Source organism: Haematobia irritans, chromosome 1 (assembly GCF_050003625.1).
Source record: "Haematobia irritans isolate KBUSLIRL chromosome 1, ASM5000362v1, whole genome shotgun sequence".
Taxonomy (NCBI): Eukaryota; Metazoa; Arthropoda; class Insecta; order Diptera; family Muscidae; genus Haematobia; species Haematobia irritans.
In genome coordinates this window covers 26,560,787-26,586,971 of record NC_134397.1, presented here as the reverse complement: position 1 = coordinate 26,586,971, position 26,185 = coordinate 26,560,787, and the positions used below count along the sequence as shown (strand labels likewise).

Below are 26,185 nucleotides of genomic sequence, written 5' to 3'. Positions count from 1 at the left end.
TTGGATTAAGTTGGTGGTTGTTGCTTGTTTTTACAAAATAACATTTTATTTTTCCTTGGGCAATTGATCTGCTATTCCTTTGATCCTTTGTATAGTTTCGGAACAAAAATATGGTCCGTGTTTGATTTATAAACCCGCACAAATAGTTTTTAATAAATAAATTATTTCTTAATTCACATTGCAAATGGCGCCGTGCTATAAACGTCAGTTTTTCAACACGAAAAAACAAAGTATCACAAATGGAAAAAATTTCGCAAATTTTTCGCATTTTTTGGTTTTGTATGGAGTTTCAACGCGAAAACCGAACAGAGTACCGGCCTTATGGTAAAAATTTACAAGTGAATAACGTCCATACCAGTGGTGTCATGTTGGGGCTTTCCCCCATATTTTAGTATTTTTCTTGCGTTTGGGAGGTTTTAGGGGGATTTAATGGGGGTTTTTAGGGAAAACATTTAAATGTGAGTACTATGTTCGTTTTTCGAGCTAAAAATCATTTCATTTTTTACTTTTCCTGAAATAATCAAAATTATAAATGAACGTATTCCTGTAGTCTTGCTGAAATCTAGAGGAACAAGAAAATGCACATCAATTGAGTTAATCTTTCTGCTTTATATTGAACTGTTTTAATAAAGTAGCAGCGAACATAGTGCTTACCATAATAAAGTAAAACAATTCTCAACCAAAATCGGAACAGTTCTCGCATGAATTTAGAGAAAAACATACGCTGTATATAAGCAACACAAATACCTGGATATAATACGGTGTTCTCACCAAGCATGTTTTGGGATTTGAAATGTTTTCCCTTTATAAGCACTTCAAAACGAGTCGTTTTCGCCATACTAAAAAACAAGTTCAAAACACAAGTTTTCCTCCAAAACACGTCAATTTTAGAATGTGAACTCACCTAATTTTGAATATACCCAGAATAACATACCCTATTCAAAATGTATGTCAAAATATTGAAATAAGTTTCATAGAAAAAAGAATAAACAAAGGCTTTTAAGAACATGGACATGTGAAAATAACATAAAAAAATGTTTCGCTCGCTGTAATTATTTGGACATAGGTTGAATATATGTGAATATCGAGTAAATGTGAATTTCTAGTTTCCGTGGTAACTGTCAAACTAAAACATCTCAACCCGGTGTGAACGGTGAAATGTTTTGGAAAAAACGAATGAGGAAAACGAGTCGGTGGGAACATAGCATAAGCAAGTAAACTGCCAGCATTTCAAAGTTCCATTTCATCCTCATCGCTAGTACAGACTCGTAATGCCCATTTATGCGCTTTACAAACTATCAGTTATTCCGGACGACATTGCTCGTGTCGAACATATCCCATATATTGTGCACAATATAAGTTAAATCCGAAGGCATAATCGATACTGCTGCATGTTTATGGGATCGATAACACATTTACCCACTATTTAGTCATCGCCGACAAGTCGTATCGATCCGACACACTGTAGGATTTTTTACAAACACCGACATTCCGTCCGAAATAACTGATAATCTGTAAAGCACATAACACCATATCAATTTGATAGTGATTCCCATCTTCAACATTAATTCAAATAGCCTTGCAAATTGCTTGCCTTCAACAAATTTTCCAATAGGTTTGAAGCATTAAAATGAAATTTAGTATGAAAAGTTGTTGTTGTAAATATGTTGAGAAATTGTTGCTAATGCGCTTTACAGATTATCAGTTATTCCGGACGGAATGTCGGTGTTTGTAAAGAATCTTACAGTGTGTCGGATCGATACGATATGTCGGCGATGACTAAATAATCGGTAAATATGTTATCGATCCCATAAACATGCAGCAGTATCGACTTAACTTATAATGTGCACAATATATGGGATATGTTCGACACAAGCACTGTCGTCCGGAATAACTGATAGTCTGTAAAGCGCATAACGTGTTGAATTATACTATTGAGGGTAATGTCTGTTTTTTGTTGAGAACGCCATTTTCTCAACAATTTCTCAAATTGAATTCTAAGCTAATTCTTTGAAAAAATGTTTGAAAGCGTATTGAGTATAAGCATTTCTCCAATGCTTGTGTTTATTGGAAAGTGACACTACAACAATCGCCAACTATGATGGGGAAGCGTATCAGAAATTACAAAAATTACTATCACTATTTTTACAAAAGTTATTTTATATTTTGTGAAACGCCAAGCGCAACTAGCTAATTATAATTTATTTAAATAAAAACGAAAATGAAAACATAGTTATTACGCTTAAAATTGTGAAAGGTATGTTGGTGAACAATTTCCGAATTTCCAAATGGAGTAGTGATAGTTTTTCATATATTTTTTCAGACACGCTGCCTTCACCGAGAATAAACAAACTCAACGTCATTCTTTTATTAATTCAAAACAGTATGTTATAAGAATTTATAAATGTTTAATCAAAACAAAAAAAATCTAAATAATCGTGTTTTACTTGAATGATTCTTTTACAACTATCTTAAGGTTTGAAGGGGCTCTTATTGCACCCATGCTATGTCTTCTTGGCGTGGTACAACTTTTCAATAGTGACGGCGCTTTTCCGACAAATTTTGGATATCGTATACGACTGTTGTGGACGTGGTGGCGATTCTCAGAAGCGCCGTCAAATCCAAAAAAATGTTGGCAAGGTACCGGCCTTCAGCAAAAGTGTATATGTATTTCTTATGGGTACCACAAATTTGAGTAGAGGTTCACACCGGACCAAATAAGGAACATAGTTCCATTTAGGGATGCCAGATTTTGAAGAGGCAAAAAGAGCACATTCAGCTTATAAAAAGAGCACACACGAAAAGAATAGAGTACACTTCTTCAAATAAAAGAAAAACATTTATTTCCAATTTATTGAAATATAATTCATTTAAACATAGCAAACAGGTTCATACCATAAACATAAAATAACCCACTTTCAACTCAAGCTAATTTTCTTACAATACTTTTTAAGTCATTTTTTTGGTGTTTTTGTGAAAAACGTTATTGAAGAAGTTTGTTTACATTTAGAACAGAGTACAAAGTGAAGAAGCAACATCTTCTACGACTCTGATATATAAAGTAACTGTTAGAAAATAACACTATTTAATTAGAAAATAACGGCTAGGAAAATCTATTAGTACGACATTTACTGAAAATACAGTTACTTTTACCATTTTTTGAATCGCGCTTGATTAATATTTGTTGTGATGCAAAAAAGAGCACTTTTGCGTGCTCTTTTGGCCTGTCTTGTTTTAAGAGCATATTTTGTAAAAAAGAGCACATGTGCTCTTTAAAAGAGCACGTCTCGCATCCCTAGTTATATTGGGTATATTCCATTTGGGTACACTCATAGAAAAAAGTCTGCTAAAAACAGCAGTCGATGTCTGCTGTTATATTTTTGTACTTCAGGGCCAAATGAACAACAATTTATAAAATTTTTAGGTTATAAATTTTTCCCCAAAGCATATTTAAGAACCAAAAGTAGTTTTTGGTATATTTTTGCACTGTAATATACTTACAAGCCATCAGCAAACATTTTTTTGCTGCTATGCCTCAATTCGATAAATATTCAGATTTTTGTCAAATACTATAGATATTCATAAAATATTGTTTTAATTATGTTAGGATAGCTCCTAAGTTGACATTTTTATTTGTTTTAGCCAAAATAAAACACGTTTTAGTGTAATCGAGCTTCAAAAATAGCATGAAATGTTTGCTATTTCAGCAAACAGTGACTGTTGTCCCTTTTTCAGCAGACTTTCTGCTGTTTTAGCAGACTGTCCTGCTGTCCCTACTAACAAATTTCTTTGGGTGTATGTAGACCATCAGCTGTTTTATGATGTCGCCTTATTATTTTGGTTTTATGTAAGGTACTTAATCCGGCTTTAGTTCTCCAACCATTCATTCATATTAGCTATCTATGACAACAAAGATAATGAAACTTGTAATGCAACAAATTAAACCCACCTCTCGTCATACTGCTTCTGTTATTTTTATGCATGGATCAGGTGAGATTTGTTTATATTAAAAAAAGAGGTTGCTCCATACAACCATTAAACAAAAAGAACATTTTCAGGAGATACTGGCCCTAATCTGATCGAATGGGTTCGCTTTCTGTTGGGACGGGACATGAAGTTTGAACAAATTAAAGTGTTATATCCAACAGCTCCTCTTCAGCCATATACTCCAAATGATGGCCAACTATCGAATGTATGGTTCGATAGACGTGCCATATCCATAGATGCACCAGAAAATCGTGAAAGCATGGCAAAAATCTATGAAGATGTACATGACATTCTAAAACAGGAAGTCTCGAATGGAATACCTTTTAATCGTATTATAGTTGGTGGATTTTCAATGGGTGGTGCTCTGGCGATGCATACGGGATATCATTTAAATACTGAGTTGGCTGGTGTTTTTGCATGTTCTTCCTTTCTTAATTTCGATTCAATTGTATATGACACTCTGAAAAGTAGCTCCAAACCAAAAGAAAATTTACCGGAGTTATTGATGTTCCATGGCAATCGTGACACGCTGGTGCCAATCGAATGGGGCCGCGATAGCTTTAACAAATTACAGGCAATGGGTGTTAAAGGCAAATTTATACCTTTGAAACATACTCTGCATGAGCTAAAGAAACAGGAAATGTTAGACATAGAACAATGGATATTGTCTAAACTTCCAAATTTAAATGAATAATAGATTTGCATGACTTTGTTATTGCTTTATTAGATTGTATATCCCTTATTGGTAATACGTTTTTAATACCAAAAAATATATGTATATAAAAAATCGAAAAAAGAAACTTGTTAATGGAAAACATGGTCTATCAAATTTGTTGGTAGACAAAATTGCAACGAAAAGAGTGTCTTGAGCACTCAAAAAGGATGGTAGCAACTTTAAAAGCTGTATATTAATTATTATTAGTTATTTTAAATTAATATAAGGCATATCAGGATACGAAAAGATTGATGAACGCATTCGCTACACACAAAACAAAAAAAATCTGCTACAATCACGAAATTAATTGATCCAATTAATATTTTAATTGAAATGTCTTCAATTATGAAAATAATAGTATCAATCACAGTTTTAAATGATTAAAAACTTAATTGATTTCATTAGGAAGTTTCAATAATTTTTTAATTGATTAAATTAAACATTTATTTGATGTTGATTACAAAACTCAATTAATTTTTTAATTGAAAAAGGTAACCATTTTCAATTACTCTCTGAATTCACTTTGCGTTTTTGGTTTGAATAACAATTGATTGTTTGAAATAATCTTTTAATTGGAAATTAAAAAAAGTCAATTTTTTAACTGAGTTGATCTTACGAGTTTGATTAATAAGCTAATTGTATCAATTAATATCTTAATTAAAAATTAAAAAAAAAATTCAATCATTGATTTAATTTCTCTTTCTTGATTAAAAAGTTAATTGTATCAATTGATTTAAAATTTCAACATCAATCAACTGTTTAATTGAAAATAGCTTGGTGATTTTTTTTGTGTGTTTCTTTCGAATATTTTAGAACTAAAATAGAGGAATTTTGTTTTGCTTTTTCGTTGGGTATCATAAAAAAGCAGGGTATCATTTAAGAAAAATTAAAGGATTTTTTAGTAATCATAGCAGGAAAAATATTTAAAAGAACAAAAAGTCTGATAAAAAGAAAGCATTGAAATGATTGCTGATACTATGAAGATTAGAGTGTTGGAAATGTACCATTAGAGGAAATATCTTTTGCATCAGAGGTACATACCGGGCTACACTCATAGAAAAAAGTCTGCTAAAAACAGCAGTCGATGTCTGCTGTTATATTTTTGTACTTCAGGGCGTAATGAACAACAATTTATAAAATTTTTAGGTTATAACATTTTCCCCAAAGCCTATTTAAGAACCAAAATTAGTTTTTGGTATAATTTTGCACTGTAATATACAATACGATCAGCAAACATTTTATTTGCTGTTATGCCTCAATTCGACAAATATTCACATTTTTGGTCAAATACTAGATAGATATTTATAAAATATTGTGTTAATTATATTAGGATAGCTCCTAAGTTGACATTTTTATTTGTTTTAGCCAAAATAAAACATGTTTTAATGTAATCGAGCTTCAAAAATTGCAGGAAATGTTTGCTATTTCAGCAAACAGTGACTGCTGTCCCTTTTTCAGCAGACTTTTCTGCTGTCCCTACTAACAAATTTCTTTGGGTGTATAAGAAAACAGTATCTTAACGGCTTTATTGGCATGTACCTGGAATTATCGCATATAAAAGAATAGGCTGATACAAGTTTAAAGCCTGGTATAAACCTCTACTGGACATTTCGTTTGCGTGCCATTTACATAGTTTTGCTATGCGTTCCTCATGAAGATAAAATATAAACGATCAATAATAACACCTTACGAAATTGTCGGTAGCAAAAGGGTCAATGCATTTGCTATGGGTAATTTCGAAATTTCGTTTGAGGACCATACCGAGCGTAAGATACGCCGTTATTGTGGGGAAAATTGAAGTGTGACCAATCCGTAATATAGGCCTAATGGAAATTTCACTTGCATTAAAGACAGGTGTCCAACTGTTTTGAAAATTCCTGTGGCCAATAAAAGTTTTGCCATGTGGGAGTAAAATGTAAATTATCGATAGTACGCCTTACGGAATTTTTGGTTGCAAAAATCTCAATGCATTTTTTATGGAAAATCAAAATATCACAATCAATCACAACTGAGCACAAACAGCACCCATGGAGCGTATGTGATTATGAAACACTTTGTTTTCTGTTGTGTCTCAACTACAAGTGGTTATTGACTTTAAAAAAAAACGACCAAAATTGCTATTTTGGGGAACATATATTCCATATTTTTCTGCTATGTGCACACAGAATTTTTTGAGTGTAGATGTCTTTAAGTCGGGTATGTACCTCTACCAATAAGAAATACATTGTTGTCCTACCAAAAATTCCGTGAGTTGTTGTTGTCGATGTCAGTTAGCAACACCTCAACCAAATACATTTTGGTGCAATAATTTTTTTTATTATGAAATCTTGGGGTACGTTTACTGAAAAAGATAGATTTTCTTTAATAGCAAACGCCCTGCTAACCCAAGCAGGTTTTCGGGATAAATATAACAAAATTAACTTGATTTTGCATGTTTGCTTTTAAATTAGGCGTACAATTTTATCGAATGTCGTGATTATACGATTAACTGTTTACGGCCATTTTCATGTAGCTCCGTTAGGGTTTAATTGCCAGTTAACAGAAAGTAAATTGCGAATATATTCTGTTCGGTTAACTTTAACTGAAAAAATTTCGTCAGTTAAGTTCCTAATTGGCATATGGAATATATAGGCAAGATAACAGCTTCGTCCTTAATATGGTTTATGTTAGGTTATGGAGGATGACACGAATCCGAACTAGCGGATTTGTGTCCACTTAGACCATAGTTGGTCCATTGCGATTCCTCAAACCTCTTTCCATCTTCCTCCTCGTGTTCGTCTTCTTCCGGCCGGAATGAGTCTATTGTATGATAATGTATCCTTTGGACGCGCCTAGTTCCTCCACCCCGAAGCCTTGATGAAGACGAGAATATTCTTCAGGCTGCATTCTCGCAAGTCGGTCATAGTCTGAAAGAAATAAGAGCCCATTATCTTGTTTCTTCTGAAAGATAGTGCTGGACACTGGCACAGGAAGTGAAAAGAATCTTCCGTAGCATCGGGGTCCAGACACCACCTACAAATATCATCATTCGCTAGACCTATCCTTACCATGTGTTTTCCCAAGGTGTTGTGTCCCGTTATGATGCCTATCATAGACCTCACATCCTCTCTCTGCAATATTATTGTCGTCCCATATCAGTTTGGTTTGTTCACAGCCAACTTTTAAACCACCATAATATGGTTTAAAAGTTGGTTAGTTAACGGAACACTAACGGAGCTTTATGATTATACGATTAACTGTTTAATTGTATTGAATTTTTACATGAAATTAATATTATTTCGATGATAATATAATTGTTGCGGATTGATAGTTGAGTTTCTTTTTGATTTTTGTTGTAGTTGTAAAAATTTCTAATTAAACTAAATAAAAAAGATCGAAATTAAACCCTACTTACCAACAAGAATTTTAAATTTTTTACTTAAACAGTCAATGTTGATGGCCAACATAAAAACAAGTATATACGACCGTAAGTTCGGCCAGACCGAATCTTATGTACCCTTCACCATGGATTGCATAGAAACTTCTATTGTAGACTGTCATCCACAATCGAATTACTTGGATTTTAGTAATACTTGTCGATGGAAAGGTATCTTAAAACTCCTTAACATCGTCTTCTAAATTGGATGTTTGTCCATACGGGGTATTTATTAGGTAAAAAAGCAGATTAAAAATTCAGTTCTTGACCGGTATGAATTTTTGCGCGGTAAAAGAAAGACAGAAGTGAAATATGGGGGTCGGTTTATATAGGGGCTATATACAATTATGAACCTATATGGTCCAATTTTTGTGTGATTAGTATCAAATTTTAGCAAGATCAAATGAAATTTGCTTATCCAGGAAGAAGTAAAATCTGGGGATTGGTTTATCTGAGCGCTATATATAACTATGGACAACTTTTGGAATGGTTGTTAGCAACAATATACTAACACAACGTACCAAATTTTAGCCGTACTAACACAACGTACCAAATTTGATGAAATTTGCGCCTCTAAGGAATTTGTCCTTCCAAGAGGCTCCCGAGGTTAAATCTGTGGATCGGTTTATATGCGGCTACATATAATTATAGACCGATATGAACCAATTTTTGGCACGGTTGTTAGAGACCACTAATATAATACAAAATTTTACCAGAATCGGTCGAAGTTTGATCCTCCAAGAGGCTCCGGAGGTCAAATCTGGGGATCGGTTTATATGGGAGTTATACATAATTATGAACCGATATGGAGCAATTTTTGCATGGGTAGTGGAGGTCATATACTTACACCACGTACCAAATTTCAACCGAATCGGATGAAATGTGCTCCTCCAAGAGGATCCGCAAGTCAAATCTGTTGGTCGGTTTATATGTGGGCTATACACAAACGTGGTCCAATATGGCCCATTTGCAATACCATCCGACCTACATCAACAACAATTACTTGTGCCAAGTCAAGTCACATCGGAAAGTAGCTGGAAAAATTACATCAAGAAATCACAATGGACCTTTATTGGCCTAAGTGGACATTAATTCAACACAAAATTGATGTCGTCCCCTACAACCTAACCTAACCTAATGATTACAAAGGAGTAAAAGCAAATTTCGACTTGTTCATCAAGATGATATAATCTGGAGAAAATTGGTTTGGCCTGCCTTCCCACAGCCATATTCTAAAAAAAAACAAAGAATAAATTCTAACAAACCAAAACATAAATTTTAAATAGAAATGAAAAAATTCAGCGTTCTTTTCAGACATGAATTTCGATTTAATAACTCAAAACTTATATGATTTTTGAGGTTAGAGATATATTTTTTTGTATTAGAATTTATATACATGCGCTTTAGTTTTCTTTCTATAATGGAATATGTTGTATTTATTTTCGCTTCTTACTCTTTTGTTTTTGTTTGTTTCATTAACATTAAAACTAAACTAAATTACAATTTGTTTTATATAGTACGTACTTAAAAAATGATTAAAAAAAAAACCGTACAGAATAGTGCGTTACTGAAGGAATTTGTATGCCACTTTTAATTTAAACAAATTAATATACTAATATAAATTATCAAATAAAAGGTGTTTACAGATCAATTTTGTTTACCAAAATTAGCTTTTGTTTTTATAATGTACACATGTAGTAGAGGATAAAAGTGGCAACTATTTTCTGCACTTGGTATTTGAATGTCCAACTTAAATTCAAGTAAAAATATGAGGAAATTTCGCATTTGTGTATGTATATATATGTATTTGTATTGATTGAGAGGTTTTTTTTGTTTTTCATATTTTTTTTCATTGCATATGTTTGACATTTGCCGATAAAAAAATAATAATACAATTAATTAAAACAAATATGTAAAAATTTTGTTGTGTGTATAGGGATAGATGGGAGGAATAATAGTAGGTAGGTAGGTTGGTAGCCCTAGTTAAAACTAAAGATTCAGTTCTGTTAAAAAAATAATATAACAACGATTAAAAAATAAAGGTTATTACACCACACCCACCCTTTCTTTCTTTCTTTCAATCACTCTGCCTGGTTACCTTTTTAAAAGGACACGATGCTAGTGCTGTGTGTATGCTAATATATGATACACAAATCATAATAATAATAATAAATTTAAATAAAATATATATGAAATAAAATAATATGAATTTCGTATAAAACATATTTAAAACAATGAAAATTCGTAAAATAATAAATAGCTACACATTAGTAATTTGTGTAGCAAATAAAAATAAAATTTAATTGATATTTTGAATTTTTTTTCTTGTAAATTATTGTTTGTGTGTGCTGTTGTATCTGTTTCTTACTGTCTCGAAAGTTATGTATTACCAAGTATGTAGTATTGTGCAAGAAATTAATAGCAACGTTATATAAATGATTTGAGATTTATAATTAATATATCTGATCTGATCGATTCTTGTATTAGTTTTTCCCATATTATTTGTTTGTTTTCTATATAATTTATTGATTATATATGCCTGTACTGTGGTATTATACTGGATCTCTTTTTTTTTATTATTATTTTGTTTTCTACGTCGTCTCAAGTTATACTTCAACTTTTGCATCTTCTGTTTAGAGGGATTTATGTTTTTGGAGAATATTTGGTGTTTTTGGTTAAGGTAGTAGTTCTAAATATGCTTTTTTTGATGTATGTTGTACGTTGTACGCGTTGAATGCTTTATGAGGGTATAAGAGATGGTGGTGATGGTGAGGTGACAGTTGTTGGAGAGAGAGAGAGGGGGGTCTTATGGCTGTATGCTGTCATATTTACAGGGACATGTTGCGACGCCCATTTACTTTATTAACTAAATTGCAAATTTTTAAGGCTGGTCCTAGCTTTAGACCCATATATTTCATCATCATTTCTGAGGTTAACAATAACAAGGCTTTGCCATCAATTTCCTGGAAAAAGAAATATAGGAAACAAATTAAATCAAAAGCGGAAATTTATATTTTTTTAATTATTCATATTTATAAAAAAGATGTTTGGCCAATGCCGAATAACATGTATACAGTTGACCACGCTTATAATGTACATACAAATTATAACGAACAGTCTTTTAGGGCCCAAAGATTTTAGTATTGATGATTTCCGCGGAAGTCACTCAGTTATGATGGTGGTCTACTGCAAACCTTTCAGAATAGTGATGATTTATTTTTCATTGAGCTCGATACACTTGGCCAACCTAAACTAACCTAACCCACGAGACCTTCAAAATACACATAAGCGGAAGCGATGAGATCTTTATTCGACTGATCATTGTGCCCAGCGAGTCGCATTTTTTTGTTTTGAAGAAAAAAGCGTTGTTCGGTGCCTAACTCGAATAATACGATGGAAGAGCAAAAGTACTAACCCCGTTCGACCATGAATAAGGAGGTGTGAAGCGGTCAGTGAATGTGAAACCAATTTTAGAGTACAGAATGGTCTTGGAGTAAATCCTGCCAAGACAGAATTAGTCATGTACTGCAAAGATCGCAAAACTCCCACGGTTAAGTCCATATCCTTAGGGGGTATTGAAATTCCCTTTGGTGAGTGTGCAAAATACCTTGGCGTTATTCTGGACGGGAAGCTGAACTTTATGCTTAATATTGAAGAAAGGGTGAGGAAAGCCACGGTAGCTTTGTACTCGTGCAAAAAGGCAATAGGAAAAAAGTGGGGACTAAAACCAAAAATTGTGCATTGACTATACACGGCAGTGGTTATGTTAAGATAATACCTTAAACTTGTTATTAAAACACTTTGTAAAAATAGAATATTTTCTAATCACATATGCTTGGGTTTATCTATTGTAAAAATTAGATATACATAATTATAATTTTTTCATTCATTCCTTCTGAGTTTTCATTTTGTAATAAACGTTCATAAATCATTTAAATATCACGCCACTGTTTCATTATTTAACCCGAAAGGAATATATATATAATATATTCCAATAGGTTATGGGCCCAGGCCGCCAGTGAATTTGATTTGATTTAATTTGTGAAGAGAAAGGAACTAAAAGATTGCTGCAAAATGGAAGATATCAAAACCAATGTGAAGAAACTGAATGGAGAAAACTATCAGGTTTGGAAATACAAATTGGAACTCTTGCTGATTAAAGAGGATTTGTGGGAAATAGTTTCCAAAGAAAGGCCTGCTTCTCCTGATGCGAGTTGGACCTCCAAAGACGGAAAAGCTCGCGCAACAATCGGTCTTCTGGTCGAAGATTCTCAACTGGTTCATCTTCGAAATTTGAAATCTGCTCGTGAGTATTGGGAAGCGTTAAGAAAAGTTCACGAAAAGGCAACTTTATCAAACAAAGTAATGCTTTTGAAGAAATTGTGTCGTATGCAGTTAAAGAGTGGCCAAGATATGGAAGCACATATTTCCGAAATGCTCGAAACTGTTGATAGATTGAATGGATTGGGTGAATGTTTAGCAAATCATTTACAAGTTGCATTTCTATTGGGAAGCTTGCCGGATGAATACAATTCCATAATTACCGCTTTAGAAGTTCGTACGGACGATGACTTGACATTGGATCTTGTAAAAGAAAAGCTCATTCAAGAATATAAGCGAAGACAAGCCGGCGTTCAAGAAAGTGAGTCGTCAGATCTTGCATTGAAGACGGTCATGAAATCCACTTTAAAATGTTATGGATGCGGAAAGGTAGGTCATATGAAGCGTGATTGTCACAAAAAGAATTGGGAGAAAAAGGTGAGCAAATTTAGTGCGAAAAGGACATCTGAAAAGTCCATTAAAGAGGTTAGTAAGGAATTTTGCTTGAATTCTGGAGACAAATTGAACCAAACCAAATGGTACATTGATTCTGGAGCGAGCTCCCATATGAGTAATAGTAGGCAATTCTTCACAACCTTGGATAAAGAAATTGGTGGTGAAATTTATCTTGCGAACGGGAAGGTAATCACTGCTCAAGGAATAGGAGAAGGAGTACTTTATAATAATGGATTAAAATTGACAATTAAGAATGTCTTATATGTCCCTGAATTAGAAGGTAATTTACTATCAGTTGCGAAAATGGTTCAAAATGGATTGGAAGTCAAATTCAAAGAAAAAACATGCCAAGTTTCCAATGGAGAACGAATTTTAATGGTAGCTGATATGGTAAACAATTTGTATGTATTGCAACAGGATAATTTTTCAAATATGGTAAGGGTTAAAGAAGTCCAATGTATTCATGTATTTCATCAACGGTTTGGTCATCGCGATTTAAAAGCAATAAAGGATGCTATTGAAAAGGGTTTAATTTCTAACATTGAATTGAAGCCATGCAGATGTTCCAATAATTGTGAAGCTTGTATAAAGGGTAAGATGACCCGAAAAGAATTTCCGAAGACTACAAAGAATAGAGCAAACGAAGTGTTAGATTTAATCCACGCCGATATTTGTGGACCCATGCAGGAGATTTCTCCTAGTGGAAATAAATATGTTCTTACCATGATTGATGATTGTTCAAGATATTGTGTTGTGTATTTTTTAACCAACAAAAGTCAAGCTTTGGAAAAGATAAAAGAATATGTCGCATACACAGAGAATTTATTCGAAAAACGTATCAAAGTTCTTAGAACTGATAGAGGAGGTGAATTTAACAACAAAGAGATGGATAAATACATGAAAACTAAAGGAATTATTCAACAGTTTACGGCTCCATATACACCTGAGCAAAACGGTGTCGCAGAAAGGAGGAATAGAAGTCTTATTGAAATGGCTCGTACAATGTTAATTCAATCTGGATTACATTTAAGATATTGGGCAGAAGCATTAAATGCCGCAAACTACTTACAGAACAGATTGCCATCTAAATCCGTTAGTAAAACTCCTTATGAACTTTGGTACTCCAAACCGCCAAACATGGAACACATTAAAATATTTGGTTGCGAAGTGTTTTACCATATTAATAAGAAATTTCGACAGAAGTTCGATAATGTAGCAAAGAAAGGAATATTGGTTGGGTTCTGTAATGAATCAAAAGCGTATCGTATTTTAGATATAGATACAAACAAAATAATTATTTCTAGAGACGTTAAATGCATTGAAAGTTCGTTTATAAACAATTTTCAAGAAAGCGCTATCGATTCGGAGAATGTTTCAGTAAACGTACAAAATACATTTGATCAAGATCTAGAAAAAGAGCCTTCTCTTAATGGAGATCTATGTGGTGACGTTTTAAATTACGAAACGGCTGCGAGTGAAACGGAAGAAGAATTGTCATTTTCAAATAATAACTCATTTGAAGAAACCCCAGAAAGTGACAATACAGTTTTGCAGGAACAAAATCTTCGAAGATCTACAAGAACAAATAAAGGAAAATTACCCGCTAGATATAATTGCAATAATGTGTCCAAATTAGAACCTACCACATATAAGGAAGCTATTCAATGTCCCGAAGCTGAAAAATGGATTGGTGCCATGGAAGATGAAATACAATCTATGCATGAAAACAATACCTGGGAACTGATGGAATTACCCAAAGGACGAAAAGCAGTCGGATGTAAGTGGGTTTACAAAATAAAGACACTGACAGATGGAAGTTTGAAATATAAAGCACGTCTCGTAGCAAAAGGTTTCTCCCAAAAATATGGCCAAGATTACGATGAAGTTTTTGCGCCGGTGGTAAAACAGTCAACTTTTAGGTTGATGTTATCGGTCGCATCTTACAAAAATTTGCTAGTTCACCATGTAGACATAAAAACGGCATTTTTAAATGGAGACCTGGACAACGAATTGTATTTGAAACAACCTGAAGGCTACAGTTTTTCAAACAAACCAAATATTGTATGCAAGTTAAATAAGTCCATATATGGTCTAAAACAGGCAGCTAGATGTTGGAATCAAAAACTCAATAATTTCCTCATTAGTTTAGGATTCAGAAGGGGAAAAGCTGACTGTTGTCTTTATACTAAAGATGAAGGTGATAATATCGTATACTTGCTCGTTTATGTTGATGATATACTTATTTTTACAAAAAGTCAAGTATTGATCAACAACACTGTAAAAGAAATTGCAAAAACATTAAAGATAAATGATCTAGGTTCTTTAAAATTGTACTTAGGAATACAAGTAGAAAAAGATGGTAGCAATTTCTTCATACATCAACAAGAGTATATCAAGAAAGTTTTAGAGGAATATGATATGGCAAATTCAAAGCCATCAAAGGTACCAATGAACGTCGGATATCTAAAGGAATCCGGGAAACAAGAAAATGAATTGGAAACAAATTTATTGTATAGAAGGGTGATTGGATCACTGTTATATCTGGCGAATAACACAAGACCAGATATCACCGCCGCAGTTTCTTTTCTCAGTCGCAAGATATCATGTCCAACGAAAGCAGACTGGACCGAGGTGAAAAGGGTCCTGAAATATCTGAATGGAACAAAACATTTTAAGCTTAAAATACATTGTCGAAACATGCAACTTATAGGATATGCTGATGCTGATTTTGCAGGTGAAGTTAATGGGAGAAAATCTACAAGCGGTTACGTGTTTCAACTTGGAACAGCCACAATTTCATACGCAAGCAGAAAACAAAAGAATGTAACATTGTCCTCAACTGAAGCGGAGTTCGTTTCATTGGCTGAAGCAATTCAAGAACTAACTTGGCTGCGGATGGTATTCAATGATCTCAATCTGAACATAACAGACATCACGATGAAAGAAGATAATCAAAGTGTCCTAAAATTATTAAATGCTGAGACAATTAATCCTCGTACCAAACATATCGATGTTAAGTACTACTACGTACGAGAAGTTAACCAATCAAAGCAAGTCCAATTTGAATATTGTCCAACGGAGGAAATGTTAGCGGATCTTCTGACGAAACCATTACAATATAGTAAACTAAATAAATTTAATCAAATGATTGGACTGGTATAATTCTATTTCACAAATTGAGAAGGGGTGTTAAGATAATACCTTAAACTTGTTATTAAAACACTTTGTAAAAATAGAATATTTTCTAATCACATATGCTTGGGTTTATCTATTGTAAAAATTAGATATACATAATTATAATTTTTTCATTCATTCCTTCTGAGTTTTCATTTTGTAATAAACGTTCATAAATCATTTAAATATCACGCCACTGTTTCATTATTTAACCCGAAAGGAATATATATATATAATATATTCCAATAGGTTAGACCTATAATGCTATATGGTGTTGTAGTCTGGTGGCCGGCACTTCAGCAACCGACAGGTTTATATAAAGTTCAGCGCATAGCGTGCTTGTGTATCTCAGGCGCATTCAGTAAGACAGGAACAAATTCCCTTAATGTAATGCTGTATCTATTGCCTTTAGACATTTTGGCCAAACAGTCAGCTGCAACAACGGCTGTTCGGTTGCGCGAGCTATCGCTGTGGTCGGAAAAAAGTTACGGTCACAGCGTGTCTAACGTAGTGGATTACTCTCTGGCGAAACCACTTTTCGACAAAAAGTTTGAAACTCTAATTCCCAACAGTGAGGCGTGGTGTACACAGACCCCGGGGAATAAAAGATATATAGATTTCTACACTAATGGCTCCAAATTCGATGGACAAGTGGGTTTCGGAGTATATTCTAAAGATCTGGAACTTCGAATAGCGAAAAGATTACCTAATCACTGTAGTGTTTTTCAGGCTGAAATATTAGCAATAAAAGAGGTGGCGAATTGGCTGAGAAGTAATGTTCCAAAAATTGTTGGCATTAATATATACTCAGACAGTCAACCTGCAATAAAATCCTTGGACTCTGTGTTCCTTTACTCGAAAACGGCCATCGACTGCCGCAAATCTCTCAACGAGATGGCTGAGCAGTACAATATTCACCTAATATGGGTGCCTGGCCATAGGAACATACCGGGGAACTGTCAAGCAGATGAGTTAGCAAGGAACTACCTTACATATTCCAGGGGAACTAGAATCTGTTGGTATGTCTCTGGCAACCTGCAAGCTCTTACTGCATGAGAAGGCCGTCATGATGGCAAATGTTCGATGGGAGAATTGCAAGGGTTGTGACGACACCAAGCAAATATGGCCCCATTTAAACTACTACCATACATATTCCAGGGGAACTAGAATCTGTTGGTATGTCTCTAGCAACCTGCAAACTCTTACTGCGTGAGAAGGCCATCATGATGGCAAATATTCGATGGGAGAATTGCAAGGGTTGTAACGACACCAAGCAAATATGGCCCCTTTTAAACTTGAACCGCACACTAGGTTAGGTTAGTTAGGTTAGGTGGCAGCCCGATGTATCAGGCTCACTTAGACTATTCAGTCCATTGGGATACCACATTGGTGAACCGCACACTAGATATGCTAGTGTTCTCAAGACGTCAGATATCACTTCTGATGATATCTGCTATAACGGGTCACTGCCTGATAGGCGAATTTGCAATAACTATTGGTGCGAAGTATAATGACTATATAGTATAATGACTGACAGCTTATATAAGCTGTCATGATGCGGAGGAAAATGAATCAATTAAACATCTCTTGTGTGAGTGTCCTGCATTTTGTGTAAGGCGTAAGCAAATTTTAGGGGCATAAAGCTTTAGATTACTGGCGGACCTGGAAAACGTTAACTTAAGCAGTCTGTTAATGTTTTTGGAACAATCTGGTTGGTTCAACAAAAGAAAATAATAGAGAAGGTTCAGTGGGTAAAACTAGAAGTGCCCATATGTAATAGGTACTTTTAGTTAAATGTGGTATCACAATGGACTGAATAGTCTAAGTGAGCCTGAAACTTAATCGGGCTGCCACTTTAACCTAACCTAACCTAGAGTACATCCATCGAAGGAGCATCCGATATTTATTATTATTATTATTTTTTAAATATGCAGACGCTTTCACATGTAGTAAAAATACAAGTACGAGTCCGAATAAAACTCTTAACGGCTCGCCTAAATGGACATTTTCCCCTTCCCAAAATTGCCTTAAGCGATAATCCCAAAATATTCGGTGCGTCATTAATTCCATATCGTCCGTATCTCATCATTAAGGAGGCGTAAATGATCCAGAAACAGGATAATCCTGTTCTTTTAAAGAATATAAAATTCGAAAATCAACATATTAACTTTCAATATTTCTTTTTAATTCTAATCGACTTTTGATGTTAGCCAAAATCGACTGTTTTAAGTGACCAAAATCTACTTATCGAATTTGAACTAAAAAAATCTAAACAGTCGGCTTTCAATTAAAAGGGGAATGTAATGAGCAAATCATAATACAGACGAAAGTTGCAACATCAAAAGCTGAATTTTAATTATCGCAATAGGGCAAAATCGGTTTTCGAAAACTTCAAAAAGTTGGAAAATCCAATTTTTTTTTAAATTGAAAACTCAGATTTTTGTTTATAATTCAAATAATTGGTTCTTTTCTATCATAATTATAACCACCGAAGGAATGTGCCATCACTCTGCACAACAGTCGAGGTTTGACCAAATTCGGTTTTCGAAAACTTCATAAAGTTGAAAATCGAAACGAATTTCACAAATTTTGAAAAAGTAGGATTTTTGTTTATAATTGCGATCCCTGGTTCCTTTTAATCATAAGCATAATCACTGAAAGAATGTACCATTACTCCGCTGATCAGACGAGGATTGGTTAAACTAAAATGAAGCAGGTGTAGTCTTTTCAACACCTACTTACTGGTAATTGTTAGCAGTCTCCGTTCCCTATCAAACATACTTTACTCTACTCGCAGGGCTCCTTGTTTGGCCGCTGTATATATAACTAGTTCCATGAGCAATAACTTCAATTTTGTTGTATCAACTTTTATCTATCCTTGTAATATTTTTTGACCAATGAACGTTCCCACAATTTTTTTTTTCATATTCTTTTACAAATACAAAAAGTCAAAAGCAATATCAACTTACATGTTTCCTGAAGAGATCACCATGTACAGCCAATGAACTATCATTGCTCTCTATAAATTGTATAACTTCCTCAATTGACCAGTCACCAGGTTGAGCACGCAGTGGATGTAAAGCACTACCCGCCGTTCCATTTGTGCTATGCTGTTGACTATGATGTACCGGCACAGTAACAGTGCCTCCATACGCACACGTTGATGGTATAACAGCTGTGGCTGAAGCCACCGTTGACGAAGTTGATTGAGAGGCGCAGAATGGTGTTGATACGGATGTAGGTAACGAAGCACTAGATGATAGTGTGGAAGGAGATTTATAGGTTGTGGATGCAACAGCGGCAGCTGAAGCTGTCGCCACCAGATTTGATTGTTCCGGATGAACCTCAGCCACTAAGGGAGCTAAATATTTGAAATTCGAATTGTTAAGGGAATGTTGTTTGTGAGGTTGTTCCTCATGATGTATTATAGTCGATGAGGATGCGGTTGTTGACGAAAGCGATTGTGTAGAAGAGGATGATGCCGCCACCGCTGCTGTTGCAGTACTATTTGTAGTATTGCCACTTAAATGATGATGTATACGTATTTGTCGTAAAGCTTGTGCTGAAGTTGCATTCTATATAAAAAAGAGAAAAATTAAAATACTTTGAATATATCAGTTCTTATTGGGGACTAGCGTCCAGAAGTAATTTTCCAAGTCGTCTGGTCGAGTTTTATGGTTTTCAAATTCGACTCAAATCAATTAAGCGACTTTTAATTCTACTTAAAATCCAATGATCGACCTTTGATGTTGGCAAAACATGACAATAAGTCTAAAAATCTATAAAGAAGAATTATACACTACAGCCAAAGACATTTTTTTGTGTAGACATAGCAGAAAAGCCTGTAACACAGCAAAAATTCTGCTGAAAAAGTAAAAGCTATCACAGTTTGCTGAAAGGCTGAACAATTCGTAAAATTTTACCCAAAGCATATTTAAAAATAAAAAATTGTTTTTCGGCACTATAATATACTTAAAAGCTCCTAAATGCTGTGAGCAAACATATTGTTTGATGTTGTGGCTTATTTTGAGAAATATTCATATTTTTAGATGTGCCCACATTTTTTGGGATCTTCCGCAAACGCTTGACTATCAGATTCCAGATCAAGTGGTTGCAATATAATTCCTACCCAATTCATCTGCTTACTAAAAAAAATTAATAGAAGTTTGCTAAAACAGCAAAAAGTCTGCTGAAAAAGGGAAAGCAGTTACTGTTTTTAGAAACTAACAATTGGTTTAATTTAAGATTTAAAAAATGTTTACAAAAACATACTTAAGAGTCAAAAAAGTTCCTTGTATATTGTGTCACACTGAGCCTGAAATATCGGGCTGCAACTTACCTAACCTAACCTTGAATCCTTAAAAGAACCTAAATGCTATCAGCGAACGGTTTGTTTAGTGTTATGCCTTAATTTGAGAAATATTCAGATTTTTAGGCAAATAATATGGGCATATGCTTAATTTATTGCGTTACCATAGCCTCTAGTTTGAAATTGTATTGTATTCAATGGACACAAAAATTTTGGGAACAAAAATGTAATAAATCTAATATTTAGTCTTTTTCAAAGAATGAATTATGGATTTTTTTCAATGTAAAAACAAAACAGATCTCTAGATCTTTAATAGTGTAACTATATTTTCTGAAATTTACAAGTATTGGCAATTTGTTTCTGATTAAATTCCCCGTTAAACTCACCTGTAAACCATTTGTACTGGATGCAGAAACAATTGGAGCTGTTGGCTCAATTTTTATATGGACATTATTGGGAAGTACACCGCCACTGCTAGTCCCATTTGTAGATGTGGCGTCACTGTAATTCTTACTATTTATATTATTATTATTGCTATTTACGTTGCCATTGTTGCTGCTACTGATATTGACATTCGAATGTGGCGATTGATTTGTATTCGTAGATGATGTAGGTGTTAACGGTGTGGCGGCTGAATGCTGCTCTTTCGTATTACTTTGATTGAAATGTGCTGTCGTAGTTGTTGTGGAAGTGGCCATTGTTGTACTACTGTTGCTGCCACTATCCACTTGCATATTTGCAGTGGTCGTTGATGTTGCCACCTCCTGTTTGATATTGATTTTCTCACTACTACTTGGTGTCTTACAACGCTTTTCTGGTACAACTGGTGATGTGCTTTCTGATGCACTACCACCACCCGTCGCACTTCCTCCAATTGCATTCGACGTTTGTGACAAGGGTCTTTTCTTTGAATTTGCACATTTATCACAATCCTCTGTATCAGGCGATAAAGAGATTAGATTTGGACATGCCCTGCATGTGGTACATAATGTTTCAATAAATTGTGCCAAACTATCATCATCTCTCATGCGAAGGGGTGATGGTATTTTAACCTAGTGTGATAAACATATGATTGAGTAAATCTTTAAAATGTATAGTTTCTTTCAAGTTGTCATTATTAAAAAAAGCTTAACAATTTCATGACACATTTGAATTCCAAACTTTCTTAACAAATCCCTAAGTGGTTTGTCAAAAAATGATTGTAAAGATTTTTTCTGGCTTAAAAAAAAAAAAAAACTTACCGTAAAATTTTTTCCAGCCGCTGTAACAATGTGAACATCGCCATCCAAGGCAAATAATAACTTTGACAATTGTTGCGTATCTGTACTAGCCGCTAATACCTCCTGTAGACATAACTTTGCTAATGTCTGATGTGTTGGTCCTGTCACCATTGATGGTAGCTTTGAGCTATTAATGAATGGACCACCTTTACAATTTGTATGAAAATGTGCTGTTACTGGCGATGCCGGAACCATGGCATCCGTTTCTTGTATAAATGTGTAACGCTGACGTGGACTGCGATGTTTACTCGAACTGGAATCCATGCGTGATTTATGACCAGGCGGTTGCATGGGATGACAACTACGGGCGCACCAACCTACCGGGAATATATCCCGAGATTTGTAACTGCACCAATAGTCGAACGCTCCACGCCACCCATCGAATGTCACATGGATTTGGTCATCTTTAATCGCATCAACTGTTGCACAGCAAATCAATTGTGGATTCTTTTTATCGACCGCCTCGAGCTTTTGGCCCACACGGAAGAGATTTTCTGGTGGATCCGCCGGTTCTGGCTGGAAAATCTCTTCCGGTGCTACCATGGCATTATTCAATATTTTACATAGGTAACCGGGCCAGCTGGAGGCATTCATGCGAAAGCCAAGTGGTGGTTGCAACATGCCGAAGTTTTTCTCACAATGACCAATTGCATGAATCTCATTCGAGTCTACTAAACGCCAAAAATCATTTTGACTATCGCTACCATCAAGGCGTAGACGTAAACGTGAACCCAGAACTCCGACAACAGTGGCAATACATGTAGAGGTGACATTACGCGGATCGAGAGCTTCCAATTTCATGCCAATTTTAAAATCATTCACTGGTGGATTAATGGCTTGCTTAAAGCATTCAGGCGGTGCAGCTTCGGAACCAGTTTCCTACAAAATAGAAAGGACATTATAAATAGTTTTGAAATTTAAAAATTTATATTTGAAAAAAAAAAAGAAAAATAAATAAAGTAAATTGTAAAAATAGAGATTTTTTATTTTACCGAAATAGCTGATACTTTACATTTTTAAAACCCAACTTAAACTTGGCATGCTCCGTATATATTTGAAGATAAACAATTTTGTTTACAGCTAATGTTTTGCATTAATTATTGTTCATTTGGATAAAATTAAATTTAGCTTAGAATAAAACCTTTGAAAAACGCAGTTTATATTCTATTTAAAAAGTTAAAGAATAAAATGCAACTTCATAAAAAATCGATCATATTGGATTGGAAGATGATTATTATACAGCAATATGTAGGAATACTTTGGGCCAAGCATATAGAGTGAAACCTCTCAAACTGGACATTGGACCCTCTGAAATGCAGACACCTCTGAAAGGTGGACATTTGTCGTGAGACGTTTGCTATACTATCACGTTAAAATTAACATCTAATAACTGGACACCTACCAAATGTGGACAAAGTTGAGGTGACCGTTCCTGTCCGCTTCAGAGAAGTTTCACTGTACCCCTTGTCTATACTTGAAATCCTGTCATTAACTATTTCAACTTATAAGATATAATCATACTTACTTCCAAGTAGGCATCCCAATCAAATACATGGAAGCTTTCGTATTGAAATGGACCAGTGGGTGTGCATGAACCACCGCCACCCAATGCTTTGCCGCCCGTTGTATCGCCACGTGTGCCATTATTTAGCGACCTTGTCGATCCATTCTTTTTCTGGTGTTTATTCATACACATCAACGAACAGAATTCCTTATTCGGAGCTCCTTCTCGAATGACATTGTCACATTGAGCACAAGCACCTTTGCTGTATGCCTTGCGGAATTCTGCGATGCAAGTTTCTGAACAAAATTCCTTTTTGCCATTTTGTGTGGGCAAAACATATTGCAGCGGTTGTTTACTTTCCCCACACCATGTACATGTTGCCCTTTTTGCCGGTCGGCCGCGTGAGCGTTGATTCATGGACTGGCCAGTAGAGGTGGGTGTAGTGGCTACCGCTGATGAAGAGACGCCATTGCTTCCACTACCATGGGTACCACCATTTTCTTGTCCACCACCGGACATAATTAAAAACTTTAAACGATCTTATATTGAAGATTTAAGGGCAAAAATTGGCAACAGTTCTCTTATTTGGGGCTGCGACTGTGAGGCGTAGCTGTGTTTGGGCGCTATTGCCGTGGTGTTGTTGTATTTGCAGCAGCAGAGCCCTCTTCGGATGCCAACAAATTTTGTTGTGTTCGCGCCGTACGAAGAACTCAAGTAGGTAGCACTAGTGTGTGATTACTCCTCACGATTTATGTTCAATATTTCCTTTAGATATAAGCATTCAAATATTCTTAATTATTGAAACTGGTGTATTTTTTTCTGAAAATTGACAATCACAAAAATTTGCTTTACGCTTTATGGTTTGTTGTGGTGCGTCCGTCCCTGTCACACTCATACATTGGCACGAAATTTGTGCGCTTTTCGTGTGTGTGTGCCGATTTTTCTCTTCTTTCAGTACTCTTTTTTCTCGATTAATTAGCAGTCACGTATGTTTGAAACTTAATTTATTTAGAATTTACCGGTACCAGTTGGAAAATTCCATTGTATTATTTGAGAAAAATACTTTGTTAATATTTTTAAAATGGTTTGACTGTATTTTCTTTTAAATTTCACGTAAATTTCTTCACAAATTTCCAGCACTGATATGGAGCAGCAACACAAATATTACGCCATTTTTTATTTGGCATCAGTGATGTCAATAACTCAAGTGCAAAAAACGCAGTTCTATGCACATAATATGAAACGCTTCAACAGATGTGATTTGTCGTACAATTTGTAAAAACAAAAAAAGTTTTTTTCCGGACGGAATGTCTGTGATTGTAAAGAATCTTACAATGTGTCCAATCGATACGACAATTCGTTGATGACTAAATATTCGGTAAATGTGTTATCGATCCCATAAACATGCAGCAGTATCGATTATGCCTTCGGACTTAACTTATAATTTGGCCAATATATGGGATATGTCCCGCACGACCATTAGGGCTGTTTTCTTTTTGCACTGGATGCAACATTTGTATGAGCTATCCAGAACATCGTTGCACTGGGGTTCTATCCAGAACATCTCATCAGTGCAAGTCGCGCCGATGTTGCCAGATTTTATTTTGATAAAGGGACCCCTGCCAGCATTTCAAAGTTCCATTTCATCCTCATCGCTACCACAGACTCGTAAGTGACACTGCAACAATCGCCAACTGTGATAGTATTTTGCCATCACTATTCGCATGAAAGTACTTTGCCATCACTATTGTTACAAGAGCCATTTTGTATTTTGTGAAACACCAAGCACATCTACCCAATAAACACAAACGTTTGAAAAATGCTAAATTTCAACAATTTTTCAAACATTTTTTCAAAGGATTAGTGTAATATTCAAGTTGAGAAATTGTTGAGAAAATCGCGTTCTCAACAAAAAACAGACATTACCCTCAACAGTGAAATTCAACACATTAGCAATAATATCTCAAGTGTTATCCTCAAATTGAAATGCATTGCTACTCAATAATTTGTCAAACAATTTTCGATGCGAGTCAAATTCAAAATTAACATCGTTGCAAATACTTTTCAACCTAAATTTGTATGAATGATATCCCCACTTCAAATTGAAAGTCAAAGCCAAAATTCTATGAATTTTGTATAATTTATTCATTTTTATCAAAATAAAATATATAATAATACACTACACTACATAATATACTACAATACCAATTGATAAATAGTAATCTTATTAATCAACAAATAAGAACAAAACAAAAAACAAACAAACAACAAAACTTTAAATATCTTAAACATTATTAGTAAACACTTTTGCATTGATAATTCGATTTCCTTCCTTTTGGTGTCATAAAACAGCATTAAAATTTATTAACATGCGGGCAATTTGAAATTAGGAACGTACTGGACCTCGTGTTAGAATTGATTTCCAGTAGGAGAAATTCACAAAATATCCATTTTAAACTGATAATAGCATATGAATTAAACTGACGATGTGATGCACATTTCCATCCAGAAGTTGTTGATTTCAACAATTTGTTGTTTCTAACAATTTTAATTGGTTGCACTTGTAATGTTTCTGGAAACTTTTTCTTGTCGATAAGCCACTCATTTTTATTGATCAGCTTCTTATTGTTTGCAAGAATGTAGCATCCAAAGTTTTTAGTTTTCTGCAAAGAGATTTTAATTTAGTGACTTCTCTAAAGTGTTGATTTAATTTTTCATATTGACGTACCAATTATCATAAACTATTTGAAACAGTTCCAGTTAATTGTCCACCATTTTTTCATTGGTCAGCTTTTTAATGTTTTCAAGAACGTAGAATCCATAATTTTAATTGTCTGCAAAGAGAAATACATTTAGTGACTTCCTTAAAGTTTTATTTCATTTTTTATTTTCACTTACCTATTTTTATAAACCATTTATTTGTGTAAAATTTTCCATTTTTTTATTTCTTGCAATTGACCAAGAACTTTGTTGCACAAATAAGTATTGAAAACCACATGGTTTTTTCGTTGCATTTTAGGGTAGT

At 34.5% G+C, this 26,185-nt stretch overlaps 2 protein-coding genes across 3 annotated transcripts; one reads left to right on the top strand and one right to left on the bottom strand.

The window, feature by feature from the left end:
- The first annotated feature begins 3,815 nt into the window (after window positions 1–3,815).
- Window positions 3,816–4,787, top strand: LOC142220477 (lysophospholipase-like protein 1). Of its 2 annotated transcripts, none has more exons than XM_075289653.1 (2): window positions 3,816–3,990; window positions 4,059–4,787. In XM_075289653.1, the coding sequence occupies exons 1-2, from the start codon at window positions 3,903–3,905 to the stop codon at window positions 4,679–4,681; spliced, it is 711 nt and encodes a 236-aa protein (XP_075145768.1). In that variant the 5' UTR covers window positions 3,816–3,902; the 3' UTR covers window positions 4,682–4,787. The 2 variants fall into 2 exon arrangements, with proteins under 2 accessions (XP_075145768.1, XP_075145769.1); XM_075289654.1 differs by having other exon boundaries at window positions 3,843–3,990; window positions 4,048–4,787.
- Window positions 4,788–9,894: 5,107 nt separating this feature from the next.
- Window positions 9,895–24,333, bottom strand: Scm (Polycomb protein Scm). The gene is made up of 6 exons (XM_075289652.1): window positions 24,180–24,333; window positions 23,182–23,979; window positions 21,618–22,535; window positions 20,763–21,428; window positions 19,037–19,642; window positions 9,895–11,080 (listed from the first exon to the last, which is right to left on the bottom strand). The coding sequence occupies exons 2-6, from the start codon at window positions 23,677–23,679 to the stop codon at window positions 10,946–10,948; spliced, it is 2,823 nt and encodes a 940-aa protein (XP_075145767.1). The 5' UTR covers window positions 23,680–23,979; window positions 24,180–24,333; the 3' UTR covers window positions 9,895–10,945.
- Window positions 24,334–26,185: the final 1,852 nt, after the last annotated feature.